Raw genomic sequence first — 25,766 nt, 5'->3', positions numbered from 1 at the left:
CCCCCCTCCTCCTCTCCCCCCTCCCCCCCTCCTCCTCTCCCTCCATCCCCCCCCCCTCCTCCTCTCCCTCCATCCCTCCCCCTCTCCCCCATCCCTCCCCCCCCGCTCCTCTCCCTCCTTCCCTCCCCCCATCTCCTCTCCCTCCATCCCTCCCCCCCCCTCCTCTCCCTCCATCCCTCCCTCCCACCCTCCTCCTTCCCTCCATCCCTCCTCCTCTCTGTCCATTCCTCCCCCCCTTCCCCTCCTCCCTCCCCTCCCCTCCCCTCTCCCTCCATCCCTCCTCCTCTCCTCCATCCCTCCCCCCTCCCTTCTCCCTCCCCCCCTCCTCCTCTCCCTCCATCCCTCCCCCCCTCTTCTCCCTCCCCCTCCTCTCCTCCCCCCTCCTCCTCTCCCTCCCCCTCCATCCCTCCCCCTCCTCTCCCTCCACCCTCCTCCTCTACCTCCACCCCCTCCTCCACTCCCTCCATCCCTCCCCCCTCCTCCTCTACCTCCATCCCTCCCCCACACTCCTCTCCCTCCACCCCCCTCTCCTCTCCCTCCCACCCCCCCCCCCCCAACCCCCACCCCACCCCCCCCCCCCCCCCCCCACCCCACCCCCACCCCCCCCACCCCCCCCCCCCCCCCCCCCACCCCCCCCACCCCCCCCCCCCCCCCCACCACCCCCCCCACCCCCCCCCCCCCCCCCCCCCCCCACCCCCCCCCCCCCACCCCCCACCCCCCACCCCCCCCCCCCCCCCCCCCCCACACCCCCCCCCCCCCACCCCCCCCCCCCCCCCACCCCCCCCCCCCCACCCCCCCCCACCCCCCCCCCCCCCCCCCCCCCCACCCACCCCCCCCCCCCCCCCCACCCCCCCCCCCCCCACCCCCCCCTCCTCCACTCCCTCCATCCCTCCCCCCTTCCTCTCCCTCCATCCCTCCTCTTCTCCCTCCATCCCTCCCCTCCCACCATCCCTCCCCCATCCCTCCCCCTCCTCCTCTCCCACCCATCCCTCCCCCCTCCTCCTCTCACTCCATCCCCCCTTCTCCTCTCCCTCCATCCTCCCCCTCCTCCTCTCCCTCCATCCCCCTCCTCCACTCCCTCCCTCCCCCCCTCCTCCTCTCCCTCCATCCCTCCCCCCCTCCTCCTCTCCCTCCATCCCTCCCCCCTCCTCCTCTGCCTCCATCCCTCCCCCCCTCCTCCTCTCCCGCCATCCCTCCACCCCTCCTCCTCTCCCTCCATCCCTCCCCTCCTCCATCCCTCCCCCTCTCCTCCATCCCTCCCCTCCTCCATCCCCCTCCTCCTCTCCCTCCCTCCCCCCCTCCTCCTCTCCCTCCATCCCTCCCCCCTCCTCCTCTCCCTCCATCCCTCCCCCCTCCTCCTCTCCCTCCATCTCTCCACCTCTCCTCCATCCCACCCCCCTCCTCCATCCCTCCCCTCCTCCTCCTCCTCCTCCCCCTCCCCAACCTCCTCCTCCCCGTCCCCCCTCCTCCTTGCCGTCCCCCCTCCCACCCCCTCTCCCTCCCCCCTCCTCTCCCTCCCCCCTCCTCCACTCCCTCCCCCCCTCCTCCACTCCCTCCCCCCACCTCCACCTCTCCCTCCCCCACCACTCCCTACCCCCCCTCCTCCACTCCCACCATCCCACCCCCCTCCCTCACCCTCCCCCCCCACCTCTCCCACCATCCAACCCCCCTCCTCCACTCCCTCCCCCCACCACCTCACCCTCCATCCCTCCCCCACTCCTCCTCTCCCTCCATCCCTCCCCCCCTCCCTCCATCCACCCTCCTCTCCCTCCATCCCCCCCTCCTCCCCTCTCCCTACCCCCCACCTCCTCCTCTCCCCTCCATCCCTCCCCCACTCCACCTCTCCCTCCATCCCTCCCCCCTCCTCCTCTCCATGCCTCCCCCCTCCTCCTCTCCCTCCCCCTCCTCCTCTCCCTCCATCCCTCCCCCCCTCCACCTCTCCCTCCCCCCCCCTCCACTCCCACCCCCCACCTCCTCTCCCTCCATCCCACCCCCCTCCTCCTCTCCAACCCTCCCCCCTCCCTCCATCCCCCCCTCCTCCCTCCCTCCATCCCTCCCCATCCCCCTCCATTCCTCCCCCCTCCTCCTCTCCCTCCATCCCTCCCCCCTCCTCCACTCCCTCCATCCCTCCCCCCTCCTCCTCTCCCTCCATCCCTCCCCCCTCCTCCTCTGCCTCCATCCCTCCCCCCTCCTCCTCACCCTCCATCCCTCCTCCTCTCCCTCCATCCGTCCCCCACTCCTCCTCTCCCTCCATCCCTCCCCCTCCCTCCATCCCTCCTCCTCTCCCTCCATTCCCCCTCATTCTCCTCTCCCTCCCCCTTCCTCCTCTCCCTCCATCCCTCCCCCACTCCTCCTCTCCCTCCATCCCTCCCCCCTCCTCCTCTCCATCCCTCCCCCTCCTCCTCTCCCTCCCCCTCTCCCTCCATCCCTCCCCCCCTCCTCCTCTCCCTCCCCCCTCCTCCTCACCCTCCCCCCTCCTCCTCTCCCTCCATCCCTCCCCCCTCCCTCCATCCCTCCCCCTCTCCCTCCATCCCTCCCCCACTGCTCCTCTCCCTCCTTCCCTCCCCCCATCTCCTCTCCCTCCATCCCTCCCCCCTCCTCCTCTCCCTCCATCCCTCCCTCCCACCCTCCTCCTTCCCTCCATCCCTCCTCCTCTCCGTCCATTCCTCCCCCCTTCCCTCCTCTCCCTCCCCTCCCTCCTCCTCTCCCTCCATCCCTCCTCCTCTCCCTCCATCCCTCCCCCCTCCTCTTCTCCCTCCCCCCCTCCTCCTCTCCCTCCATCCCTCCCCCCCTCTTCTCCCTCCGCCCCTCCTCTCCCTCCCCCCCTCCTCCTCTCCCTCCCCCCTCCATCCCTCCCCCTCCTCTCCCTCCACCCTTGCTCCTCTACCTCCACCCCTCCTCCACTCCCTCCATCCCTCCTCCTCTAACCTCCATCCCTCCCCCCTACTCCTCTCCCTCCATCCCCCTCTCCTCTCCCTCCACCCCTCCTCCACTCCCTCCATCCCTCCCCCCTTCCTCTCCCTCCATCCCTCCTCTTCTCCCTCCATCCCTCCCCTCCCTCCATCCCTCCCCCCATCCCTCCCCCTCCTCCTCTCCCTCCATCCCTCCCCCCTCCTCCTCTCCCTCCATCCCCCCTTCTCCTCTCCCTCCATCCCTCCCCCTCCTCCTCTCCCTCCATCCCCCTCCTCCTCTCCCTCCCTCCCCCCTCCTCCTCTCCTCCATCCCACCCCCCTCCTCCTCTCCCTCCATCCCTCCCCCCTCCTCCTCTGCCTCCATCCCTCCCCCCTCCTCCTCTCCCTCCATCCCTCCCCCACACCTCCTCTCCCTCCATCCCTCCCCCCCTCCCTCCATCCCTCCTCCTCTCCCTCCATCCCCCCTCCTCCTCCTCTCCCTACCCCCCTCCTCCTCCTCTCCCTCCATCCCTCCCCCACTCCTCCTCTCCCTCCATCCTCCCCCCTCCTCCTCTCCATGCCTCCCCCCTCCTCCTCTCCCTCCCCCTCCTCCTCTCCCTCCATCCCTCCCCCCCTCCTCCTCTCCCTCCCCCCCACCTCCTCTCCCTCCCCCTCCTCCTCTCCCTCCATCCCTCCCCCCTCCTCCTCTCCATCCCTCCCCCCTCCCTCCATCCCCCCCCTCCTCCTCTCCCTCCATCCCTCCCCATCCCCCTCCATTCCTCCCCCCTCCTCCTCTCCCTCCATCCCTCCCCCCTCCTCCTCTCCCTCCATCCCTCCCCCCTCCTCCTCTCCCTCCATCCCTCCCCCCTCCTCCTCTGCCCCATCCCTCCCCCCTCCTCCTCTCCCTCCATCCCTCCTCCTCTCCCTCCATCCGTCCCCCACTCCTCCTCTCCCTCCATACCTCCCCCTCCCTCCATCCCTCCTCCTCCCCCTCCATTCCCCCTCCTCCTCCTCTCCCTCCCCCTTCCTCCTCTCCCTCCATCCCTCCCCCACTCCTCCTCTCCCTCCATCCCTCCCCCCTCCTCCTCTCCATCCCTCCCCCTCCTCCTCTCCCTCCCCCTCTCCCTCCATCCCTCCCCCCCTCCTCCTCTCCCTCCCCCCTCCTCCTCTCCCTCCCCCCTCCTCCTCTCCCTCCATCCCTCCCCCCTCCCTCCATCCCTCCCCCTCCATCCCTCCCCCACTGCTCCTCTCCCTCCTTCCCTCCCCCCCATCTCCTCTCCCTCCATCCCTCCCCCTCCATCCCTCCCTCCCACCCTCCTCCTTTCCCTCCATCCCTCCTCCTCTCCGTCCATTCCTCCCCCCTTCCCTCCTCTCCCTCCCCTCCCTCCTCCTCTCCCTCCATCCCTCCTCCTCTCCCTCCATCCCTCCCCCCTCCTCTTCTCCCTCCCCCCCTCCTCCTCTCCCTCCATCCCTCCCCCCCTCTTCTCCCTCCGCCCCTCCTCTCCCTCCCCCCTCCTCCTCTCCCTCCCCCCTCCATCCCTCCCCCTCCTCTCCCTCCACCCTTGCTCCTCTACCTCCACCCCTCCTCCACTCCCTCCATCCCTCCTCCTCTAACCTCCATCCCTCCCCTCCCTCCATCCCTCCCCCATCCCTCCCCCTCCCTCCTCTCCCTCCATCCCTCCCCCCCCCTCCTCTCCCTCCATCCCCCCTTCTCCTCTCCCTCCATCCCTCCCCCTCCTCCTCTCCCTCCATCCCCCCCTCCTCTCCCTCCCTCCCCCCTCCTCCTCTCCCTCCATCCCTCCCCCCTCCTCCTCTCCCTCCATCCCACCCCCCTCCTCCTCTGCCTCCATCCCTCCCCCCTCCTCCTCTCCCTCCATCCCTCCCCCCCTCCTCCTCTCCCGCCATCCCTCCACCCCTCCTCCTCTCCCTCCATCCCTCCCCTCCTCCATCCCTCCCCCTCTCCTCCATCCCTCCCCTCCTCCATCCCCCTCCTCCTCTCCCTCCCCCTCCTCCTCTCCCTCCATCCCTCCCCCCTCCTCCTCTCCCTCCATCCCTCCCCCCTCCTCCTCTGCCTCCATCCCTCCCCCCTCCTCCATCCCTCCCCCCTCCTCCTCTCCCTCCATCTCTCCACCATCCCACCCCCCTCCTCCATCCCTCCCCTCCTCCTCCTCCTCCTCCCCCTCCCCAACCTCCTCCTCCCCGTCCCCCCTCCTCCTTGCCGTCCCCCTCCCACCCCCTCTCCCTCCCCCTCCCCCCTCCTCTCCCTCCCCCTCCTCCTCTCCCTCCCCCCTCCCCCCTCCTCCTCCTCTCCCTCCCCTCCTCTCCCTACCCCCCTCCTCCTCTCCTCCCTCACACTCCCTCCTCCTCTCCCTCCATCCCTCCCTCCTCCTCTCCCTCCCTCCCCCCCTCCTCCTCTCCCTCCATCCCTCCCCCCTCCTCCTCTCCCTCCATTCCTCCCCCTCCTCCTCTCCCTCCATCCCTCCCCCTCCTCCTCTCCCTCCATCCCTCCCCCCTCCTCCTCTGCCTCCAGCCCTCCCCCCTCCTCCTCTCCCTCCATCCCTCCCCCTCTCGTCCTCTCCCGCCATCCCTCCCCCCTCCTCTCCCTCCATCCCTCCCCCACCTCCTCTCCCTCCCCCCCTCCTCCTCTCCCTCCATCCCTCCCCCCCTCCTCCACTCCCTCCCTCCCCCCCTCCTCCTCTCCCTCCATCCCTCCCCCCCTCCTCCTCTCCCTCCATCCCTCCCCCTCCATCCCTCCCCTCCTCCTCCTCTCCCTCCCCCTCCTCCTCCTCTCCCTCCATCCATCCCTCCTCCTCTCCCTCCATCCCTCCTCTCCCTCCATCCCTCCCCCCTCCTCCTCCTCTCCCTACCTCCCTCCCCCCTCCTCCTCTCCCCCCCGCTCCTCCTCTCCCTCCATCCCTCCCCCTTCCTCCTCTACCGCCATCCCTCCCCCCTCCTCCTCTCCCTCCATCCCTCCCTCTATCCCCTCTCCTCCTCTCCCTCCATCCCCCCTCAATCTATCCCCACTCCTCCTCTCCCTCCATCCCCCCTCCTCCACTCCCTCCATCCCTCCCCCTCCTCCTCCCTCCATCCCCCCTCCTCCTCTCCCTCCTCCCTCCTCTCCCTACCCCCCTCCTCCTCTCCTCCTCTCCCTCCCTCCTCCTCTCCCTCCATCCCTCCCTCCTCCTCTCCCTCCCTCCCCCCTCCTCCTCTCCCTGCATCCTCCCCCCTCCTCCTCTCCCTCCATCCCTCCTCCTCTCCCTCCATCCCTCCCCCCTCCTCCTCTGCCTCCATCCCTCCCCCCTCCTCCTCACCCTCCATCCCTCCCCCCCTCCTCCACCCACCCCCCTCCTCCATCCCTCCCCTCCTCCTCCACCTCCTCCCCCTCCCCAACCTCTCCTCCACCCCCTCCTCCTCCTCCCCCCCCTCCTCCTCCCTTCCCCCCTCCTCCTTGCCGTCCCCCTCCCCCCCTCTCCCTCCCCCCTCCTCCTCCTCCCTCCCCCCCCTCCTCCTCCTCTCCCTCCCCCCCCTCCTCTCCCTACCCCCCTCCTCCTCTTCCTCCCTCCACCACTCCCACCATCCCTCCCCTCCTCCTCACCCTCCCTCCCCCCACCTCCTCTCCCTCCATCCCTCCCCCCTCCTCCTCACCCTCCATCCCACCCCCCACCTCCTCTCCCCTCCATCCCTCCCCCTCTACCACTCCCTCCATCCCACCCCCCACCTCCTCTCCACCATCCCTCCCCCCCCCACCTCCTCTCCCTCCATCCCTCCCCCCACCTCCTCTCCCACCATCCCTCCCCCCTCCACCATCCCTCCCCCTCACCTCCACCCTCCCCCCCTCCTCCACCCATCCCTCCCTCCTCCTCCATCCCTCCCCCCCTCCACCTCACCCCCACCCAACCCCCCCACCTCCTCTCCTCCACCCTCCCCCAACCTCCACACCCTCCCCCCCACCTCCACTCCCTCCATCCCTCCCCCCCTCCTCCACTCCACCCACCCCCCTCCTCCTCACCCTCCATCCCTCCCCCCCTCCTCCTCTCCCTCCATCCCACCCCCTCCATCCCTCCCCACCTCCTCCTCACCCTCCCTCCTCCTCCTCTCCCTCCATCCATCCCTCCTCCACTCCCTCCATCCCTCCTCTCCCTCCATCCCTTCCCCCTCCTCCTCAACTCCCTACCTCCCTCCCCCCCTCCTCCACTCCCTCCATCCCTCCCCCCTCCTCCTCTCCACCACCCTCCCCCCTCCTCCTCTCCCTCCACCCACCCCCTCCTCTCCCTCCCCTCCCCCCCCTCCTCTCCCTCCCTCCCCCCTCCTCCTCCACCCTCCCCCCTCCTCCTCACCCTCCATCCCACCCCACCTCCTCTCCCTCCATCCCTCCCCCCTCCTCCTCTCCCTCCATCCCTCCCCCCTCCTCCTCTCCCTCCATCCCTCCCCCCTCCTCCTCTCCCTCCATCCCTCCCCCCTCCTCCTCTCCCTCCATCCCTCCCCCCTCCTCCATCCCTCCCCCCTCCATCCTCCCCCCCTCCTCCTCTCCCCCCTCTTCCTCTCCCTCCCCCTCCTCCTCTCCCTCCATCCATCCCCCCTCCTCCTCTCCCTCCATCCCTCCCCCTCCTCTCCCTCCATCCCTCCCCCCCTCCTCTCCCTCCATCCCTCCTCCTCTCCCTCTCCCTCCCCCCTCCTCCTCTCCTCCATCCCTCCCTCCCTCCTCCTCCACTCCCTCCATCCCTCCTCCCTCCTCCTCCTCTCCCCTCCCTCCCTCCCCCTCCTCCTCTCCCTCCCTCCCTCCCCCTCCTCCTCTCCCGCCCCCCCTCCTCCTCTCCCTCCCTCCCTCCCCCCTCCTCCTCTCCTCCCCCCTCCTCCTCTCCCTCCCCCTCCTCCTCTCCCTCCTCCTCCTCTCCCTCCCCCCTCCTCCTCTCCCTCCTCCTCCTCTCCCTCCCCCCTCCTCCTCCTCCCCCCTCCTCCTCCTCCCTCCCCCCTCCTCCTCTCCCTCCCCCCTCCTCCTCCTCCTCTCCCTCCCTCCTCCTCCTCTCCCTCCCCCTCCTCCTCTCCCTCCCCCCTCCTCTCCCTCCCCCCTCCTCTCCCTCCCCCCTCTCCCTCCCTCCTCCTCTCCCTCCCTCCCCCCCTCCTCTCCCTCCCTCCCCTTCTCCTCTCCCTCCCCCCCTCCTCCTCTTCCTCCCTCCCCTCCTCCTCTCCCTCCCCCCCTCCCCCTCCTTTCCTCCTCCCCCCCTCCTCTCCCTCCTACCCCCCCGCTCCTACCTTCCCTCCTTCCCTCCGCCCCTCTCTCCCTCCTTCCCTCCTCCTCTCCCTCCCCCCCTCTCCCTCCCCCCTTCCTCTCCCTCCTCCCCCCTCCTCTCCCTTCCTCTCCCTCCTCCCCCCTTCCTCTCCCTCCTCCCCCCTCGCCCTCCTCGCCCTCCTCCCCTCCCCCCACGCCTCCTCTCCCCCCTCCTCTCCCTCCCCCCACTCCTCCCCTCCCCCCTCCTCTCCCTCCCTCCTCTCCCCCTCCTCTCCCTCCCTCCTCTCCCCCCTCCTCTCCCTCCCTCCTCTCCCCCTCCTCTCTCTCCTACCCCCCTCCCTCCTTCCCTCCCCCCCTCCTTCCCTCCGCCCCTCTCCTCTCCCTCCTTCCCTCTCCTCTCCCTCCTTCCCTCCCCCCCTCCTCTCCCTCCCAACCCTCCTCTCCCTCCCCCCCTCCTCTCCCTCCTACCCCCCTCCTCTCCCTCCTTCCCTGCCTCCCTCCTCCTCTCCCTCCTTCCCCCCTCCCTCCTTCCCTCCTCCTCTCCCTCCTTCCCCCTCTCCTCTCCCTCATCCTCTCCCCCTTCCCTCCTCCTCTCCCCCTTCCCTCCTCTCCCTCCACCCCCCCTCCCCTCCTCCTCCTCTCCCCCCTCCTCTCCCCCACCCCCCTCCTCCTCCTCTCCCCCCTCCTCTCCCCCCTCCCCCTCCTCCTCCTCTCCCCCCTCCTCTCCCCCACCTCCTCTCCCCCCTCCTCTCCCCTCCTCTCCCCCACCCCCCTCCTCTCCCCCCCTCCTCTCCCTCCCCCCACTCCTCCTCCTCTCCCTCCCTCCCCTCACCCCTCCCTCCTCCTCTCCCTCCCCCCCCTCCCTCTCCCTCCTCCCTCTCCTCCCCCTCCCCTCCCCCCTCCTCCCTCTCCCCCTCCTCCCCCCCTCCCCTCCCTCCTTCCCCCTCTCTCCTCCTCTCCCCCTTCCCTCCTCCTCTCCCCCTTCCCTCCTCTCCCTCCTGCCCCCTCCCCTCCTCCTCCTCTCCCCCCTCCTCTCCCCCACCCCCCTCCTCCTCCTCTCCCCCACCCCCCTCCTCTCCCCCACCCCCTCCTCTCCCCCCTCATCTCCCTCCCCCCACTCCTCCTCCTCTCCCTCCCTCCCCTCCCGCCTCCCTCCCCTCCTCCCCTCCCTCTCCCCCCTCCGTCTCCTCCCTCCCCTCCCTCTCCCCCACTCCTCCTCCTCTCCCTCCCTCCCCTCACCCCTCCCTCCTCCTCTCCCTCCCCCTCCCCCCCTCCCTCCCCCTCCCCCCCTCCCTCCCCTCCCCCCTCCCTCTCCCCCTCCCTCTCCCCCCCTCCCCTCCCTCCTCCCTCTCCCTCTCCTCCCCCCTCCCTCCTCCCTCTCCCCTCCTCCCTCTCCCCTCCCTCCCCCCCTCTCCCCCTCCCGCTCTCCCTCCTCCCCCCTCCCCGCCCCGCCCTCCACCCCTCCCCCTCCTCTCCCTCCTACCCCCCCTCCTCTCCCTCCCCCTCCTTCCCTCCCCCCTTCCTCCCCTCCCTCCTCCCACTTCCTCTCCCTCCTCCCCCTCCCCCCACTCCTCCGCTCCCCCCTCCTCTCCCTCCCCCCACTCCTCCCCTCCCTCCCCCCACTCCTCCCCTCCCTCCCTCCCCCCTCCTCTCCCTCCCTCCTCTCCCCCTCCTCTCCCTCCTACCCCTCTCCCTCCTTCCCTCTCCTCTCCCTCCTTCACTCCGCCCCTCTCCTCTCCCTCCTTTCCTCCCCCCCTCCTCTCCCTCCCCCCTCCTCTCCCTCCTACCCCCCTCCTCTCCCTCCTTCCCTGCCCCCCCTCCTCCTCTCCCTCCTTCCCCCTCTCCCTCCTTCCCTCCCCCCCTCCTCCTCTCCCTCCTTCCCCCTCTCCTGTCCCTCCTCCTCTCCCCCCTTCCCTCCTCCTCCCCCCTCCCCTCCTCCTCCTCTCCCCCCTCCTCTCCCCACCCCCCTCCTCCTCCTCTCCCCCCCTCCTCTCCCCCACCCCCCTCCTCCTCCTCTCCCCCCTCCTCTCCCCCACCCCCCCTCCTCTCCCCCACCCCCCTCCTCTCCCTCCCTCCCCTCCCTCTCCCCCACCCCCCTCCTCTCCCTCCCTCCCCTCCCTCTCCCCCCCCTCCCCTCCCTCTCCCCCACCCCCCTCCTCTCCCTCCCTCCCCTCCCTCTCCCCCACCCCCCTCCTCTCCCTCCCTCCCCTCCCTCTCCCCCACCCCCCTCCTCTCCCTCCCTCCCCCATCCCCCACCCCCCTCCTCTCCCTCCCTCCCCTCCCCATCCCCCACCCCCCTCCTCTCCCCCCTCCTCTCCCTCCCCATCCCCCACCCCCCTCCTCTCCCCCCTCCTCTCCCTCCCTCCCTCTCCCCCCTCCTCTCCCTCCCTCCCTCTCCCCCTCCCTCTCCCTCTCCCCCCTCCGTCTCCTCCCTCCCCTCCCCCTCCCTCTCCCCCACTCCTCCTCCTCTCCCTCCCTCCCCTCACCCCTCCCCCCTCCTCTCCCTCCCTCCCCTCACCCCTCCCCTCTCCCTCCCTCCCCCCTCCCTCCCTCCCTCCCTCCCTCTCCTCCCCCCCTCCCTCCCTCTCTCCCCCTCCCTCCCTCTCTCCCCCTCCCTCCTCCCCGCCCTGCCCTCCCTCCCCCCCTCTCCCTCCTACCCCCCCTCCCTCCTTCCCTCCGCCCCTCTCCTCTCCCTCCTTCCCTCCGCCCCTCTCCTCTCCCTCCTTCCCTCCCCCCCTCTCAAAAGATTGATTAAGAAAGGGAAGATAGATTATGAAAGTAAATTAGCAAAAAATATAAAAACAGATAGTAAGAGTTTTTATAGTTGTATAAAAAGAAAAAGGGTGGCTAAAGTAAATGTTGGTCCCTTCGAGGATTAGTCCGGGAAATTAATGGTGGGAAATATGGAGATGGCAAAAACACTGAATGAATATTTTACATCAGTCTTTACAGTAGAAGACACTAAGAATATCCCAACACTGGACAAACAGGGGGCTAAAGGGGGGGAGGAGTTAAACACGATCAAAATCACTAAGGAAGTGGTACTCGGTAAAATAATGGGATTCAAGGCGGATAAATCACCTGGACCTGATGGCCTACATCCTAGGGGTCTTGAGGGAAGTGGCGGTAGGGATTGTGGATGCATTGGTAATAATTTTCCAAAACTCCCTGGACTCGGCAAAGGTCCCGGCAGACTGGAAAACTGCTAATGTAACACCCTTATTTAAAAAGGGCAGTAGACAGAAGGCTGGAAACTATAGGTAAAATTTTGGAGTCCATCATTAAGGAGACAGTAACAGGACATTTGGATAATCATAATTTAATAGGACAAAGTCAGCATGGTTTTATGAAGGGGAAGTCATGTTTGACAAATTTGCTGGAGTTCTTTGAGGAAGTTATGTATAGGGTGGATAAAGGGGAACCAGTGGACGTAGTGTATTTAGACTTCCAAAAGGCATTTGACAAGGTGCCACACAAAAGATTATTGCTTAAGATAAAAAAATCACGGGATTGGGGGTAATATTCTGGCATGGATAGAGGATTGGCTATCTAACAGAAGGCAGAGAGTTGGGATAAATGGTTCATTCTCAGACTGGCAATCAGTAACTAGTGGTGTTCCGCAGGGGTCAGTGCTGGGTCCCCAACTCTTTACAATCTATATTAACGATTTGGAGGAGGGGACCGAGTGCAACATATCAAAGTTTGCAAATGATACTAAGATGGGAGGGAAAGTAGTGAGTGAGGAGGACATAAAAAACCTGCAAGGGGACATCGACAGGCTAAGTAAGTGGGCAGATATTTGGCAGATGGAATACAATACTGGAAAGTGTGAGGTTATGCACTTTGGCAGGAAAAATCGTAGAGCAAGTTATTATCTTAATGGCAAGAAACTGGAAAGTATTGAAGTACAAAGGGATCTGGGGGTCCTGGTGCACAAAACTCAAAAGGTTAGTATGCAGGTGCAGCAAGTGATTAAGAAGGCCAATGGAATGTTGGCTTTCATTGCTACGGGGATAGAATATAAAAATAGGGAGGTATTGCTTCAGTTGTACAAGGTATTGGTGAGACCGCACCTGGAATACTGCGTACAGTTTTGGTGTCCATACTTAAGAAAGGACATACTTGCTCTCGAGTCAGTACAAAGAAGGTTCACTCGGTTAATCCCCGGGATGAGGGGATGGACATATGAGGAGAGGTTGAGTAGATTGGGACTCTACTCATTGGAGTTCAGAAGAATGAGAGGCGATCTTATTGAAACATGTAAGATTGTGAAGGGGTCGGATCGGGTGGATGCGGGGAAGATGTTCCCGATGATGGGTGAAACGAGAACTAGGGGGCATAGTCTTAGAATAAGGGGCTGCTCTTTCAAACTGAGATGAGGAGGAACTACTTCACTCAGAGGGTGGTAGGTCCATGGAATATGCTGCCCCAAAAAGCTGTAGAAGCTACATCATTACATAAATTTAAAACAGAAATAGACAGTTTCCTAGAAGGGAATTAAGGGTTACGGGGAGCAGGCAGGAATTTGGACATGAGTCTAGGTTCGGATCGGACATGGCCCTGTGGGTAGCGGAGCGGGCCCAGCGGCTGTGTAGCCTGATCCTGCTCCTATTTCGTGTGTCTAATTCTGTTAGATTCAGGAGATGGTTCTGTGATAGCGGATTGGCGGTTAGGATCAGATCAGCCGTGATCTTACTGAATGGCGGAGCAGGCTCGAGGGGCCGATTGGCCTACTCCTGCTCCTATTTCTTATGTTCTTATGTTCCTCCTCTCCCTCCATCCCTTCTCTCCCTCCATTCTAGCTCTCTGGGTCTCACGTGTTCCAAGGGTTGTGATGTCAGCACGCCAGGGGCGGGGCCTAAGATGTCACAGAGCGGTGATGCAAGCACGCCATGTGCGTCATGACGTGTTTCCGGTGTGTATCGCTGTGCTGGTTGAGGCCGGAGCAATACTGGTAAGAGCCTTGCCGAGCGGTGGAGAGCGAGCAGAGCGGAGGTGGTCCTTGTGGCGGTTGAGTGTGGTCTGAAGCCGGCCTAACGACACAGAGTGAGTGCAGAGCGGGCGATGCGCAATCCGGGCGCCTAACAGCCGTTGGTTTGATCGTGACATCCGGGCATCTGCGTTCCCGCCGCATTGTGGGAACTGGCTTGGAGGGCGGGGCGGGGCGGGGCGTCCCTTGGAGCACCTCGCCCTGAAGGGACCGCCCCCTGCCTGGAGCTCCTCCCCCTGCCTGGAGCTCCTCGCCCTGAAGGGACCGCCCCCTGCCTGGAGCTCCTCCCCCTGGAGCGTCCGCCCCCTGCCTGGAGCTCCTCCCCCTGGAGCTACCGCCCCCTGCCTGGAGCTCCTCGCCCTGAAGGGACCGCCCCCTGCCTGGAGCTCCTCCCCCTGGAGCGACCGCCCCCTGCCTGGAGCTCCTCCCCCTGGAGCGACCGCCCCCTGTCTGGAGCTCCTCGCCCTGAAGGGACCGCCCCCCTGCCTGGAGCTCCTTCCCCTGGAGCGTCCGCCCCCTGCCTGGAGCTCCTCCCCCTGGAGCGTCTGCCCCCCTGCCTGGAGCTCCTCCCCCTGGAGCGACCGCCCCCTGGCTGGAGCTCCTCCCCCTGGAGCGACCGCCCCCTGCCTGGAGCTCCTCCCCCCTGGAGGGACCGCTCCCTGCCTGGAGCTCCTCCCCCTGGAAGGACCGCCCCCTGCCTGGAGCTGCTCCCCCTGGAGCGACCGCCCCCTGCCTGGAGCTCCTCCCCCCTGGAGCGACCGCCCCCTGCCTGGAGCTCCTCCCCCTGGAGCGACCGCCCCCTGCCTGGAGCTCCTCCCCCTGGAGTGACCGCCCCCTGCCTGGAGCTCCTCCCCCTGGAGGAACCGCCCCCTGCCTGGAGCTCCTCGCCCTGAAGGGACCGCCCCCTGCCTGGAGCTCCTTCCCCTGGAGCGTCCGCCCCCTGCCTGGAGCTCCTCCCCCTGGAGCAACCGCCCCCTGCCTGGAGCTCCTCCCCCTGGAGCGACCGCCCCCTGCCTGGAGCTCCTCGCCCTGAAGGGGCCGCCCCCTGCCTGGAGCTCCTTCCCCCTGGAGGGGCCGCCCCCTGCCTGGAGCTCCTTCTCCTGGAGTGACCGCCCCCTGCCTGGAGCTCCTCCCCTTGGAGGGACCGCCCCCTGCCTGGAGCTCCTCCCCTTGGAGGGACCGCCCCCAGCCTGGAGCTCCTCCCCTTGGAGCTCCTCCCCCTGGAGGGACCACCCCCTGCCTGGAGCTCCTCCCCCTGGAGGGATTTCCCCCCCCAGCCTGGAGCTCCGCCCCCTGGAGTGATCCCCCCAGCCTGGATCCCCACCCCTGGAGGGACCGCCCCCAGCCTAGAGCTCCACCCACTGCCTGGTCGGACCGCCCTCTTCTTGGAGAGTTCGCCCCTGCTTGGAGTTCCGATCCCTGGAGGGACCGCCCCCTACCTACCCGCCCTCCCCCTGTTCTAGAGCTCTGCCCCCAGGGGCCGCTGCCCGCACCCACTTCCGCCCGGGAGCTCCGCCACCTGCTCGGAAGACAGCCCTGGCATCCACCTCAGCGTGGAACACCGCTGCCGGGCCCCTAACTACCTGAGTACTGCCCCCTGGGGAGCTCCGCCCCCATGGGCCCATCTCTGCCTGGAGTATCGTCCTCGCCCCCGCTTGGAGCTGTGTCTCCTGAGACCCTTCCCCCTCCCAGGAGCTGCACCGTGAGGCCCCTCTCCTTGCCTGGGGCTCTGTCTCCAGGACACTCCCATAGTCTGAAGGTGTGACCCTGGAGAGACTCTCTGATTGGAGGACCGCCACTTGGGATCCTTCTCTCTTCTAGATATTTGCCCCCGGGACACATTCCCCATTGAAAGCTCCTCCCCCGAGACATTTTCACTTCCTCGGGCTATGCCTCTACTTTAAATCCCAGTTACTGGGAATCTTCCCTTCCCATATGGAGATCCTTCCCGTGACAATTTCTGATGTGTGGGGGCCCCCTCCCCGAGACCCTCCCTCTCCTGTGGTGAGACCCCTCCCCTGAGACCCCAGCGCTGTGTCGGTATTTGTGGAGTTGGGTGTTAGGTGGCAGGTTCCAGCTTGTTGCATCGTGTCTCCTAAAGTGAAGAATGGGTTTGATCTGACAGGATTCCTTGTGCAGGCTGGATGCTGTTTTCGCATTGCCAGCATAACTCCTGTGAACTCTGGCTCGTGTCGGTGGCCATGAGCCTCCAGTGCAAAGGCCGAGTTTTGCTAACAATATGGCTTTTTGTTCAAGGGGGGAAAACGAATATAAACTGGACAGGCTCCAGTTATCGATTAAATGACTTCTGAGAGTGATTGAGTTGGAGGAGTGTGTGATAATAAAACACACCTGACCCGGGGGCAGTTCTGCCTCTTCTGACTGGCTTTCAGTTAAGGGTTTACGTGCATTCACCGAACTATTTAGTCATGTTTATTGTACAGTGTAATTGTGTGCTGGGCTCAGGTGTGTTTCTTCAGCCCCACTTCACTGGTTTTCTCTGCGGTTGGTGGATGTGGCTGGTGATTTAATACTGCGCAATACACAGGCAAGTACTGTGGGTCAGGTCAGCCAGTGGGAGTGGTGCAGTATGTGATCGTACTCTTTGTGGTGCTTTCTTTTCTGTATTGATACTGGATCATAATCATTGTTTGGAAAAGTGCTTACGGCTGCTGACAAGGCCCTTCAACATAAACAGCAAGTTTAAACTTGCAAAAAAAGTCAGGGTTACTGGAATCCCATTGTATTACTGAGCAGCTCTCTGAGTCCAAACTGGCTTGCTGTATGTTTGGTGCTGAGTACAGATTGATGTAACTGACTGCGCTGCGGGGGGCAGGTCTTGCTGTAGAGCAGTGTGACCTCCATCCAGCAGTTTTAGGATTGAGTCGTGAAGAAAGAATGAGTGTGGCTCTGGGTGAGAAGAATGATGGAGCGCTGGGATTAACTGGCAGGGAGTGTACTCGGGAAGGAGAGTAAGCTGATGCGTGCATAATATTGTTTTGTTTCCTTGTGTCTTTCGACCCTCTCACTTTTGTGGATTATTATGCCACTCAGACTTTTGCCCTTCAGTATCCAGGGTGTTGGTACCCTTCCTCTCGCCCCCTCCTTTCCACTGTGGTATCATTTAGATAGATGTTTTGTGGAGATAAACCTTTACAAAATAATGCTTAGACCTCAGCTGGAGTATTGTCAAATTCTGGGCACCACACTTTTGGAAGGATGTCAAGGCCTTGGAGAGAGTGCAGAGGAGATTTACTAGAATAGTACCAGGGATGAGGGACTTAAAGACGGGAGAAGCTGGGATTGTTCTCAGAGCAGAGAATGTTAAGGGAGATTTAATAGAGATGTATTCAAAATTGTGAGGAGTTCTGATAGAAACTGTTTCCACTGGCAGGAGGGTCGGTAACCAGAGGACACAGATTGAAGATAATTGCCAAACGAAGCAGAGGTGATTTGAGATTTTTTTAATGCAGTGAGTTGTGATCTGGAATGCACTGCCTGAAAGGGTGGTGGAAGCAGATTCAGTATTAATTTTCAAAAGGGAATTTGATAAATACTTAAAGGAACAATTCTGGGGAAAGGGCAGGGGAGTGGGACTAATTGGATAGCTCCGTCACAGAGCACAATGGGCTGAATGGCCTCCTCCTGCGCTGTATGATTCTATTCTTCTAGGGTGGGATGTTGGAGAGTGGCTGAGCCACAGGTATTATTAAAAAGTTTGAGGTAAATTTGGACAGAGGTGAAAATAGTCTGAACCTTTGCCCATTCTGTGGCAGCAATTTGGTGGATTGGATGTGATCTGATTGATAGAATTTTATTCAAGTGAAATTATTCATTCTGCTTTGCATCTGGAAGCAGGTTTAGGAACAGGAATTCGAGGGTGGAAATCTCTGGATTACTCTCCCAGCTATGAGCCAGGAGAGAGAAAATGAGGGAGCTCAACATGTGGCTAAAGGGTGGGGTCAGGAAGAAGGATTGCGTTTATGGGACATTGGCAACAGTTCTAGGGAAGATGGGAGCTATTCCACTTGAATGGGCTGCATCTGGACAGGAAGGAAGCTAATGACCTGGAAAGCAGTAGAAAATAATTTTAAACTAGAAAGGGGAGGGCAGAGAAAAATAAAAGGTATCGGAGCAAGGAGAGAAGATAGCAATAAAGGATATTCTGCAGAAGGAATAAAGGGACGAGAGGAGGAAAGACAAACCAATCAGTTAATGCAAGGGATAAGACTGAAGAAAGGAATGCAGTGTTTGTTGAAACATAGAAACATAGAAGATAGGAGCAGGAGTAGGCCATTCGGCCCCTCGAGCCTGCTCCGCCATTTAATGAGATCATGGCTGATCATCCAAATTCAGTACCCTGTCTCTGCCTTCTCCCCATATCCCTTGATCCCTTTTGCCTCAAGAAATATATCCAACTCCTTCTTGAATATATTTAATGAATTGGCCTCTTCTGCTTTCTGTGGTAGAGAATTCCACAGGTTCACCACTCTCTGGGTGAAGAAATTCCTCCTCATTTCTGTCCTAAATGGCTTACCCCTTATCCTTAGACTGTGACCCCTGCTTCTGGACTCCCCGACCATCAGGAACATCCTTCCTGCATCTAGTATGTCCAGTCCTGTTAGGATTTTATAAGTTTCAATGAGATCCCCTCTCATTCTTCTAAACTCCAGTGAGTATAAGCCCAATCGACCCAATCTCTCCTCATACGTCATTCCTGCCATCCCAGGTATCAGCCTGGTGAATCTTCGCTGAACTCCTTCCATGGCAAGAACATCCTTCCTCAGATAAGGCGACCAAAACTGCACACAATACTCAAGATGTGGTCTTACCAGAGCCCTGTACAACTGCAGCAAGACATCCTTGTTCCTGTACTCAAACCCCCTCGCTACGAAGGCCAACATACCATTTGCCGCCTTAACCGCCTGCTGCACCTGCATGCTTACCTTCAGCGACTGGTGCACAAGGATACCCAGGTCTCGTTGCACTTCCCCTTCTCCCAATCTATTGCCATTCAGATAATTTGCCTTCCTGTTTTTGACATCCAAGTGGATAACCTCACATTTATCCACGTTATATTGCATCTGCCATGCTTCTGCCCAATCACCCAACCTGTCCAAATCATACTGGAGTTTCTCGGCCACACACGCCCACCCAGCTTTTTGTCGTCTGCAAACTTGGAGATATTACATCTAGTTCCCTTGTCTAGATCATTAATATATATTGTAAATAGCTGGGGTCCAAGGACTGATCCTTGCTGTACCCCACTAGTCACTGCCTGCCACTCGGAAAAAGACCTGTTTATTCCAACTCTTTGCTTTCTGTCTGCCAACCAGTTCTCTATCCAAGTCAATACCTTGCCCCGAATCCCATGTGCCTTAACTTTACACGCTAATCTCTTATGCGGGACCTTATCGATAGCCTTTTGAAAGTCCAAATGCACCACATCCACTGGTTCTCCCTTATCTATTTTACCAGTTACATCCTCAAAAAATTCCAGTAGATTAGTCAAGCACGATTTACCTTTTGTAAATCCATGTTGACTTTGTCCGATCCTGTCACTGTTTTCCAAGTGCTCTGCTATTACATCTTTTAGAATGGACTCTAGCATTTTCCCCACTACCGATGTCAGGCTTACCGGCCTGTAATTCCCCATTTTCTCTCTACCACCTTTTTTGAACAATGGGGTAACATTAGCTACCCTCCAATCCATGGGTATTGTTCCAGATTCCATCGAATGTTGGAGATGACCAGCAATGCATCTACTATTTCTAGGGCCACTTCCTTAAGTACCCTAGCATGTAGATTATCAGGCCCTGGGGATTTATCGACCTTCAATCCCGTCAATTTCCCTAACACCATTTCCCTACAAATACTGATTTCTTTCAGTTCCTCCCTTTCATCAGACCCTATTTCCCTGACATCTCTGGGAGGTTATTTGTGTCCTCCTTTGTGAAGACAGAACCAAAATATGTATTTAATTAGTCTGCCATTTCTTTGTTCCCCATTGAACAAAAACAAAATCAGGGGAAAAGGAATAGCTTTAAATATGAACATAGGAGTTTGCACATTCTCCCCGTGTTTGCGTGGGTTTCCTCCGGGTGCTCCGGTTTCCTCCCACAGTCCAAAGATGTGCGGGTTAGGTTGATTGGCTAAGATAAATTGACCCCTAGTGTTAGTGGGGTTACGGGGACAGGGTGGGATATGTGTTGATGTAGGGGTTACGGGGATCGGGTGGGATATGTGTCGGTGCAGGCTCGATGGGCCGAAATGGCCTCTATCTGCACTGTGGGGTTTCTGCGATTCTGCGAATATACGGCACAGAAACAGGCTATTCGGCCCACCAATCCATACCAGCGTTTATGCTCCACTCGAGCCTCCTCCCATCCTTCTTCATCTAACTATCGGCAAAACCCTCTATTCCCTTCGCCCTCATGTGCTTATCAAGCCTCCCCTTACATGCATCTATACTATTCGCCTCAAACCACTCCCTGTGGTAGCGAGTTCCACATTCCCACCACACTCTGTTTCTTCTGAATTCCCCATTTGATTTCATGGTGACTATCTTACATTGATGGTCTCTAGTTTTTCTCATCCCCACAAGTGGAAACTCTCTGTGTCCATTCTATCAAAACCTTTCATAATTTTAAAGACCTCTATTAGGTCACCCCCTCAGCCTTCTCTTTTCTCCGGCCTGTTCATCTGTACCTGATAGGTATAACCTCGGATTTCTGGTGTCATCACACTTGCAAAGATAGTGGCTGTGTTCCAGAGCTCAGAGTGTGGGAAATAAACGGGCAAATTAAAAGTAATAATCTCTCAAAGATATCAATTTAATAAATAAAAACTGGACAGGAGGAGAAATAAATTAATGGTGCTCCCTGTTATTTATGCGCAAATGCCACAGCAACTTCAGGCGAAGGGCAAATGCACAGTTATACGTGGAAATACAGAAGTTGCTGTCTGAATTGTGCCGCTCCACTGCTAACTTTGCGAAGACGTCATCTCGCTGTCTGCCAATGCATTGAATGGCATGAAATTGCAGTTTTGTGCGGTAGAAACAAACTAAACTCACCATGGAAGTTAAGACTTGCCCGTTCCAATCTAAGTATGCTTTTAACGATGTGATAAGTGTTAATTTCTGCCAATTAACATCTATGGCACTGAAAATTAACTATTACAATGTTGACTCTCATTCCTTCAACTTTAATTGTTGGAAATTAAAAAAAATTCAACTTTTAAATTAAGTTTTTTAACTTTTCTGTCTCCCTTTCTCAATCCAGCATTTCTCTCAATCCAATCCTTCTTTCTCTCAATCCAATCTTTCTCTCTCTCTCTCAATCCAATCTTTCTCTCTCTCTCAATCCAATCTGTCTCTCTCTCTCTCTCTCTCTCTCTCAATCCAATCTCTCTCTCCAATTCCAATTTCCAATTAAAATGCTTTATTGGCATGAAAGTTTACAGAGAACCATATTGCCAAAGCTTACATAGCAAAAAGGTACAGTTTTCCAACATTCTGTAGGTGTCAATCGATTTGACATTTGTTGGGTACATACAATATTACTTTTAAACAATATTAATTTTAAACAGTCTTTGTACTTCATTTGGTACGTTCAATATTAATTTTAAACAGTCTTAATTTTAAACAGTCCTCAGGTTGTGACATGTTGTTACATATTTGGCCCCAAGGTATGGTCTGTCTCCTTCTCCTAGGACTAATCTCAATTTTGACAGATCATCCAATTCCTTGAAATCTGGGGTTGTTTGGCTTAGCTTGTTGAATAATATGTTTCTTGATGTGTTGAATTTTTCGCATTTTAGGAGGAAATGCATTTCTGTTTCAACCTCGCCAGCCAGACATTGATCGCATATTCTATTCTCTCTAGGCTGCCAGGATTTCTTGTATCTGCCTTTTTCAATTTCCAGTTGGTGGTCGCTTAGTCTGTACCTGGTGAGGGTCTGTCTCTGTTTTGTGTCTCTGATGGTCGTGAGGTAGTCTGCCAGTTTATATTCTCTTTTTAGGGCCCGGTAACATTCTAATCTGCTTTGGCTTTCGGTTATTTTGTTCCAATGTTCCAGGTAGGTTTCTTTGCATTTTTTAATGATTTGGTTCACTCGGATTGGTGTTTGGACGGCTGTGTTGGTCTGGGGCTGGTCAGGGTCCGGCTGAGTACTTAGTTTCCGTAGCAGCTGACTCAGGGGACTCTTTTCTGGGTTTAGCTCTTGGGTCTGAAAGGCTTTGAAATGAAGGGTGTCTGGGGAGCTAGATTTGAGGTGATTTAGGAAGTTTAGTGCTCGTTTTTGGATGTTTATTATCAGTGGGTATCTGCCTAGTTCGGCTCTGCATGCATTTGTTGGCGTTTTTCTTTGGGTGCGAAGGATGCTTCGGCAGAATTCTGCATGTAGGGCTTCTATTGTATGTTTTTCCCATTTAGTGTAGCTTTGGTGATTTAGCGGGCCCCATACTTCACTACCGTACAGTGCAATGGGCAGGATTATGCTGTCAAATATTTTGAGCCAGATTTTGATTGGGATTTGGATGTTGTAGAATTTTCTTTTTATTGCATATAGGGCTCTTCGGGCTTTTTCTTTTAGTGCATTCACTGCTATGCTGAAGCTCCCTGATGCTGTAATAGTTAGACCAAGGTAGGTGTAGCTCATAGTGTGTCCTATAGTGATATCACTGAGGGTAAACTGGTATTTGTTTTCCTGACATCTGGGCCTTTTTTGAAAAATCATGATGTTGGTTTTCTTTAGATTTACTGTTAGAGCCCAATTTTGGCAGTATTTGTCGAGTCGGTCTAGTTGTTGCTGTAATCCCTGTTCTGTGGGAGACAGCAGAACCAGGTCGTCCGCATAGAACAGGGATTTCACTTCTCCATCCAGGAGACGGAGACCTGGTGACTCGCTTTGCTCCAGCATGTCTGCTAATTCATTTATGTATATGTTGAACAGGGTCGGGCTCAAATTGCAGCCCTGCCGGACGCCTCTTCTCTGGGTGAAGAAATCGGTGCGTTTGTCTCCAATTTTGACCCCGCATTTGTTTTTCAGATACATTGATTTAATAAGGTCATAGACTTTGCCCCCTATTCCACATTGAAGAAGTTTATAATAGAGCCCTTCGTGCCATATAGAGTCAAAGGCTTTCTTGAAGTCGATGAAACAGGCGAATATTTTCCCATTTTTTGTTTGGTGTATATGTTTTTCAATGAGGGTGTGAAGGGTATAGATATGGTCGGCGGTGCGGTGTTTTGGAAGAAAGCCTATTTGGTTTTTTCTGAGGATATTATGTTTGTTAAGAAAATCAAGTAATCTACTATTTAGAATACTGCAGAATAACTTCCCTAGACAACTGTTGACACAGATGCCGCGGTAGTTATTTGGGTCTGATTTGTTTCCGCTTTTATATATGGGGGAGATTAGTCCTTGGCACCAGATATCGGGAAAACAGCCTGAACGTAATATGATGTTGAATAATTTGAGTACCGCACCCTGCATCTCCATATTGCTGAACTTGAGCATTTCATTTTTGATGTTGTCTGGGCCACAGGCTTTCTTTAGGTGGAGAGATTTTGTTTTTGTGGCCATTTCTTTCCATGTGATTGGGGAGTCTAGAGGGTTTTGGTTGTCTTTGATTGTTGCTTCTAATGTGTGGAGTTTTTCTGTGACCTGATGTTGACTTGGGTTTGTTTCGTTTATTGGGATGTCTTTGTAGAGGTTTTCAAAATGTGTTCTCCAGATGTCGCCATCTTGGATTGGTAATGCTTGCAATTGTGTTGTACTCAGGTTATTCCACATTTCCCAGAATTGTTTTGGGTTGGTGGAGTTTTCAATTTCTTCTAGTATTTTGTGGGTATAGTTTTGTGTTTTGTTCCTAATGGTGTGTTTATATCTTTTGAGGGTTTCATTGTATCTAGTACGTAGGTCCGGATTGTTTGGTTGGCGATGCTTTTGGTTTGATATTTTTCTCAGGTCTTTTCTGGCATTTTTGCATTCGTGGTCAAACCATTTCTTATTTTTATTTTGTCTTTTGTGACTCTTCCTCTTCTGTTTCACGAGGTCGGCTTTTACAGCTGCCTCATGAAATATCATATTTATATCCTCTATGGCCATGTTTACCCCATCTCTGGTGATCTCATATAGATTTTCTTTAAATTTTGAAATTTTACTTGTGAGATCAGGTGAATTTAGTGCTGTGATGAATTTATCTCCACTGTCTGGGGCCCATCTGTATGTCTGGTTTATTTTATGTAGCTTACTGGGTTCCTTTTTTGTGTCTGTAGTTTGGGCAGAAAGTTTAAGGTACACATTTATTTGGTTATGGTCTGAGAGGGGGGATTGCTGCCTGACAGTGAATGCGTTGATATCGCAGGGGTCCAGGTCAGTGATTGTATAATCCACCACACTAGACCCAAGAGTTGAGGAATATGTGAGTCTCCCTAAGGAGTCCCCTCTGAACCTACCGTTAACTATGTACAGGCCTAAGGCTCGGCAGAGTTGCACTACCTCCCTACCGCTTTTATTTATTTCACAATCGAGGTTGTTTCGGTTTGCGATGGCTGGTGTGACATATAGAGGGGTCTGGCCAAACACATGGTTGTTGCCCTGTGGGTCTATGAAGTCAGGTTCACATCCTGTCCTTGCATTTAGGTCCCCACATAGTAGCACCTTTCCTTGGGCCTGGAAATGGCTGATTTCCATGTGGAGAGTGTCAAATATCTCCTCTTCAAAATATGGCGATTCTATTGGAGGTATGTAGATCGCACATAAGTAAACATCGTTTTTTGCTATTCCTATATTTTTATCTAATTTTAGCCATACGTGTGATTTTCCCTGTTTTATCGGTGAGATGTGTTTGTTCAGTTCTCCTTTATACCACACCAGGATTCCCCCGGAGGTTCTGCCCTTGCGTGTCTTAATGTTCTTTACTGAAGGCACAATAATTTCATGGTACATTGGGGGACAGTGGGTCGGCATGTCCTTTTGGCACCATGTTTCTGTTAACACAATTATATCAATGTCTTTTATAGCTTTTAGGAATTCAGGGTCTGTACTCTTCATCCCAAAAGTTGAGGAGCGGAGGCCCTGGATATTCCAGCAGCTTATGTGGAAAGAACGCATTTATATAGTTCAATAAAACGAAATAAAATGGACCTATTTTGTGGGATGAGTGTGGAAACACTATTTTCTATAATGCTAAATGATGATTTAGTATAAATTTCATGAGGCATGCACATATATCTATCTAATAGTAGTAATAATACTGATAAGATAACAATAATGATAATGATAAATAACAATATTAATAATTTCTCCGGCTTTCTATCAGGCTGTTCAGCATCGTCATGATCTTTCTCAGTTCTTGGTCTACAGTCTGTGGTCTAGAGGGGGGTCTTGGGTCAGGTATAAAAGCACGGTTCTGTTGTTGGTTTTGTAAAGGGGGGTGGGGGACATTGGTGGTCCTGTTTGGGTTACGGCTCCCAATGGTAGAGGGGGTGGGAGGGCTGCATCTTTTGGCAGTGTTTATGAGGTTTTTTGCAAAGACCCTTTCTCTCTCTCTCTCTCTCTCTCTCTCTCTCAAACCAATCTCTCTCTCTCTCAATCCAATCTCTCTCTCTCTCAATCCAATCTCTCTCTCTCTCTCTCTCTCTCTCTCTCTCAATCCAATCTTTCTCTCTCTCTCAATCCAATCTCTCTCTCTTTCAATCCAATCTTTCTCTCTCTCTCTCAATCCAGTCTTTCTCTCTCTCTCAATCCAATCTCTCTCTCTCTCTCTCTCACTCTCTCTCTCTCAAACCAATCTCTCTCTCTCTCTCTCAATCCAATCTCTCTCTCTCTCAATCCAATCTCTCTCTCTCTCTCAGTTCAGTTCAGTTCAGTTCAAATGCTTTATTGGCATGAAAGTTTACAGAGAACCATATTGCCAAAGCTTACATTGCAAAAAGGTACAGTTTTCCAACTCTCTCTCTCTCTCTCAATCCAGTCTTTCTCTCTCTCTCAATCCAATCTCTCTCTCTCTCTCAATCCAATCTTTCTCTCTCTCTCAATCCAATCTCTCTCTTTCTCTCTCTCTCAATCCAATCTCTCTCTCTCTCTCTCTCAATCCAATCTTTCTCTCTCTCTCAATCCAATCTTTCTCTCTCTCTCAATCCAATCTCTCTCTCTCTCTCTCTCTCTCAATCCAATCTTTCTCTCTCTCTCAATCCAATCTTTCTCTCTCTCTCAATCCAATCTCTCTCTCTCTCTCTCTCTCTCTCTCAATCCAATCTTTCTCTCTCAATCCAATCTTACTTTCTCTCTCAATCCAATCTTTCTCTCTCTCTCTCAATCCAATCTTTCTCTCTCTCTCTCTCTCAATCTAATCTTTCTTTCTCAATCCAATCTCTCTCTCTCTCTCTCTCAATCCAATCTTTCTCTCTCTCCCAATCCAATCCAATCTCTCTCTCTCAATCCAATCTCTCTCTCTCTCTCAATCCAATCTTTCTCTCTCTCTCTCTCTCTCAATCCAATCTCTCTCTCTCTCTCTTTCTCTCTCTCAATCCAATCTTTCTCTCTCTCTCAATCCAATCTCTCTCTCAATCCAATCTCTCTCTCTCTCTCTCTCAATCCAATCTCTCTCTCTCTCTCTCTCTCTCTCTCTCTCAATCCAATCTCT

At 57.2% G+C, this 25,766-nt stretch overlaps 1 protein-coding gene across 3 annotated transcripts in view; it reads left to right on the top strand.

Annotated features, from left to right (window-relative positions):
- The first annotated feature begins 12,978 nt into the window (after positions 1–12,978).
- The window catches only part of LOC147113748 (polyadenylate-binding protein-interacting protein 2-like), a 96,894-nt gene continuing 84,106 nt past the window's right edge, over positions 12,979–25,766 (top strand). The window contains exon 1 of one of the 3 annotated variants that reach the window (XM_085995057.1): positions 12,979–13,075. In XM_085995057.1, the coding sequence (XP_085851183.1) occupies positions 13,001–13,075 (75 nt within the window). In that variant the 5' untranslated portion in view covers positions 12,979–13,000. Of the gene's footprint in view, positions 13,168–25,766 lie in introns of all 3 variants that reach the window. The other 2 variants (XM_085995058.1, XM_085995059.1) reach the window with 2 other exon arrangements.

The sequence above is a fragment of the Somniosus microcephalus genome, chromosome 8, assembly GCF_052327205.1.
Source record: "Somniosus microcephalus isolate GS21.2 chromosome 8, FLI_Smic_1.0, whole genome shotgun sequence".
NCBI classification, from domain to species: domain Eukaryota; kingdom Metazoa; phylum Chordata; class Chondrichthyes; order Squaliformes; family Somniosidae; genus Somniosus; species Somniosus microcephalus.
This window is presented reverse-complemented; position numbering and strand designations above follow the sequence as displayed.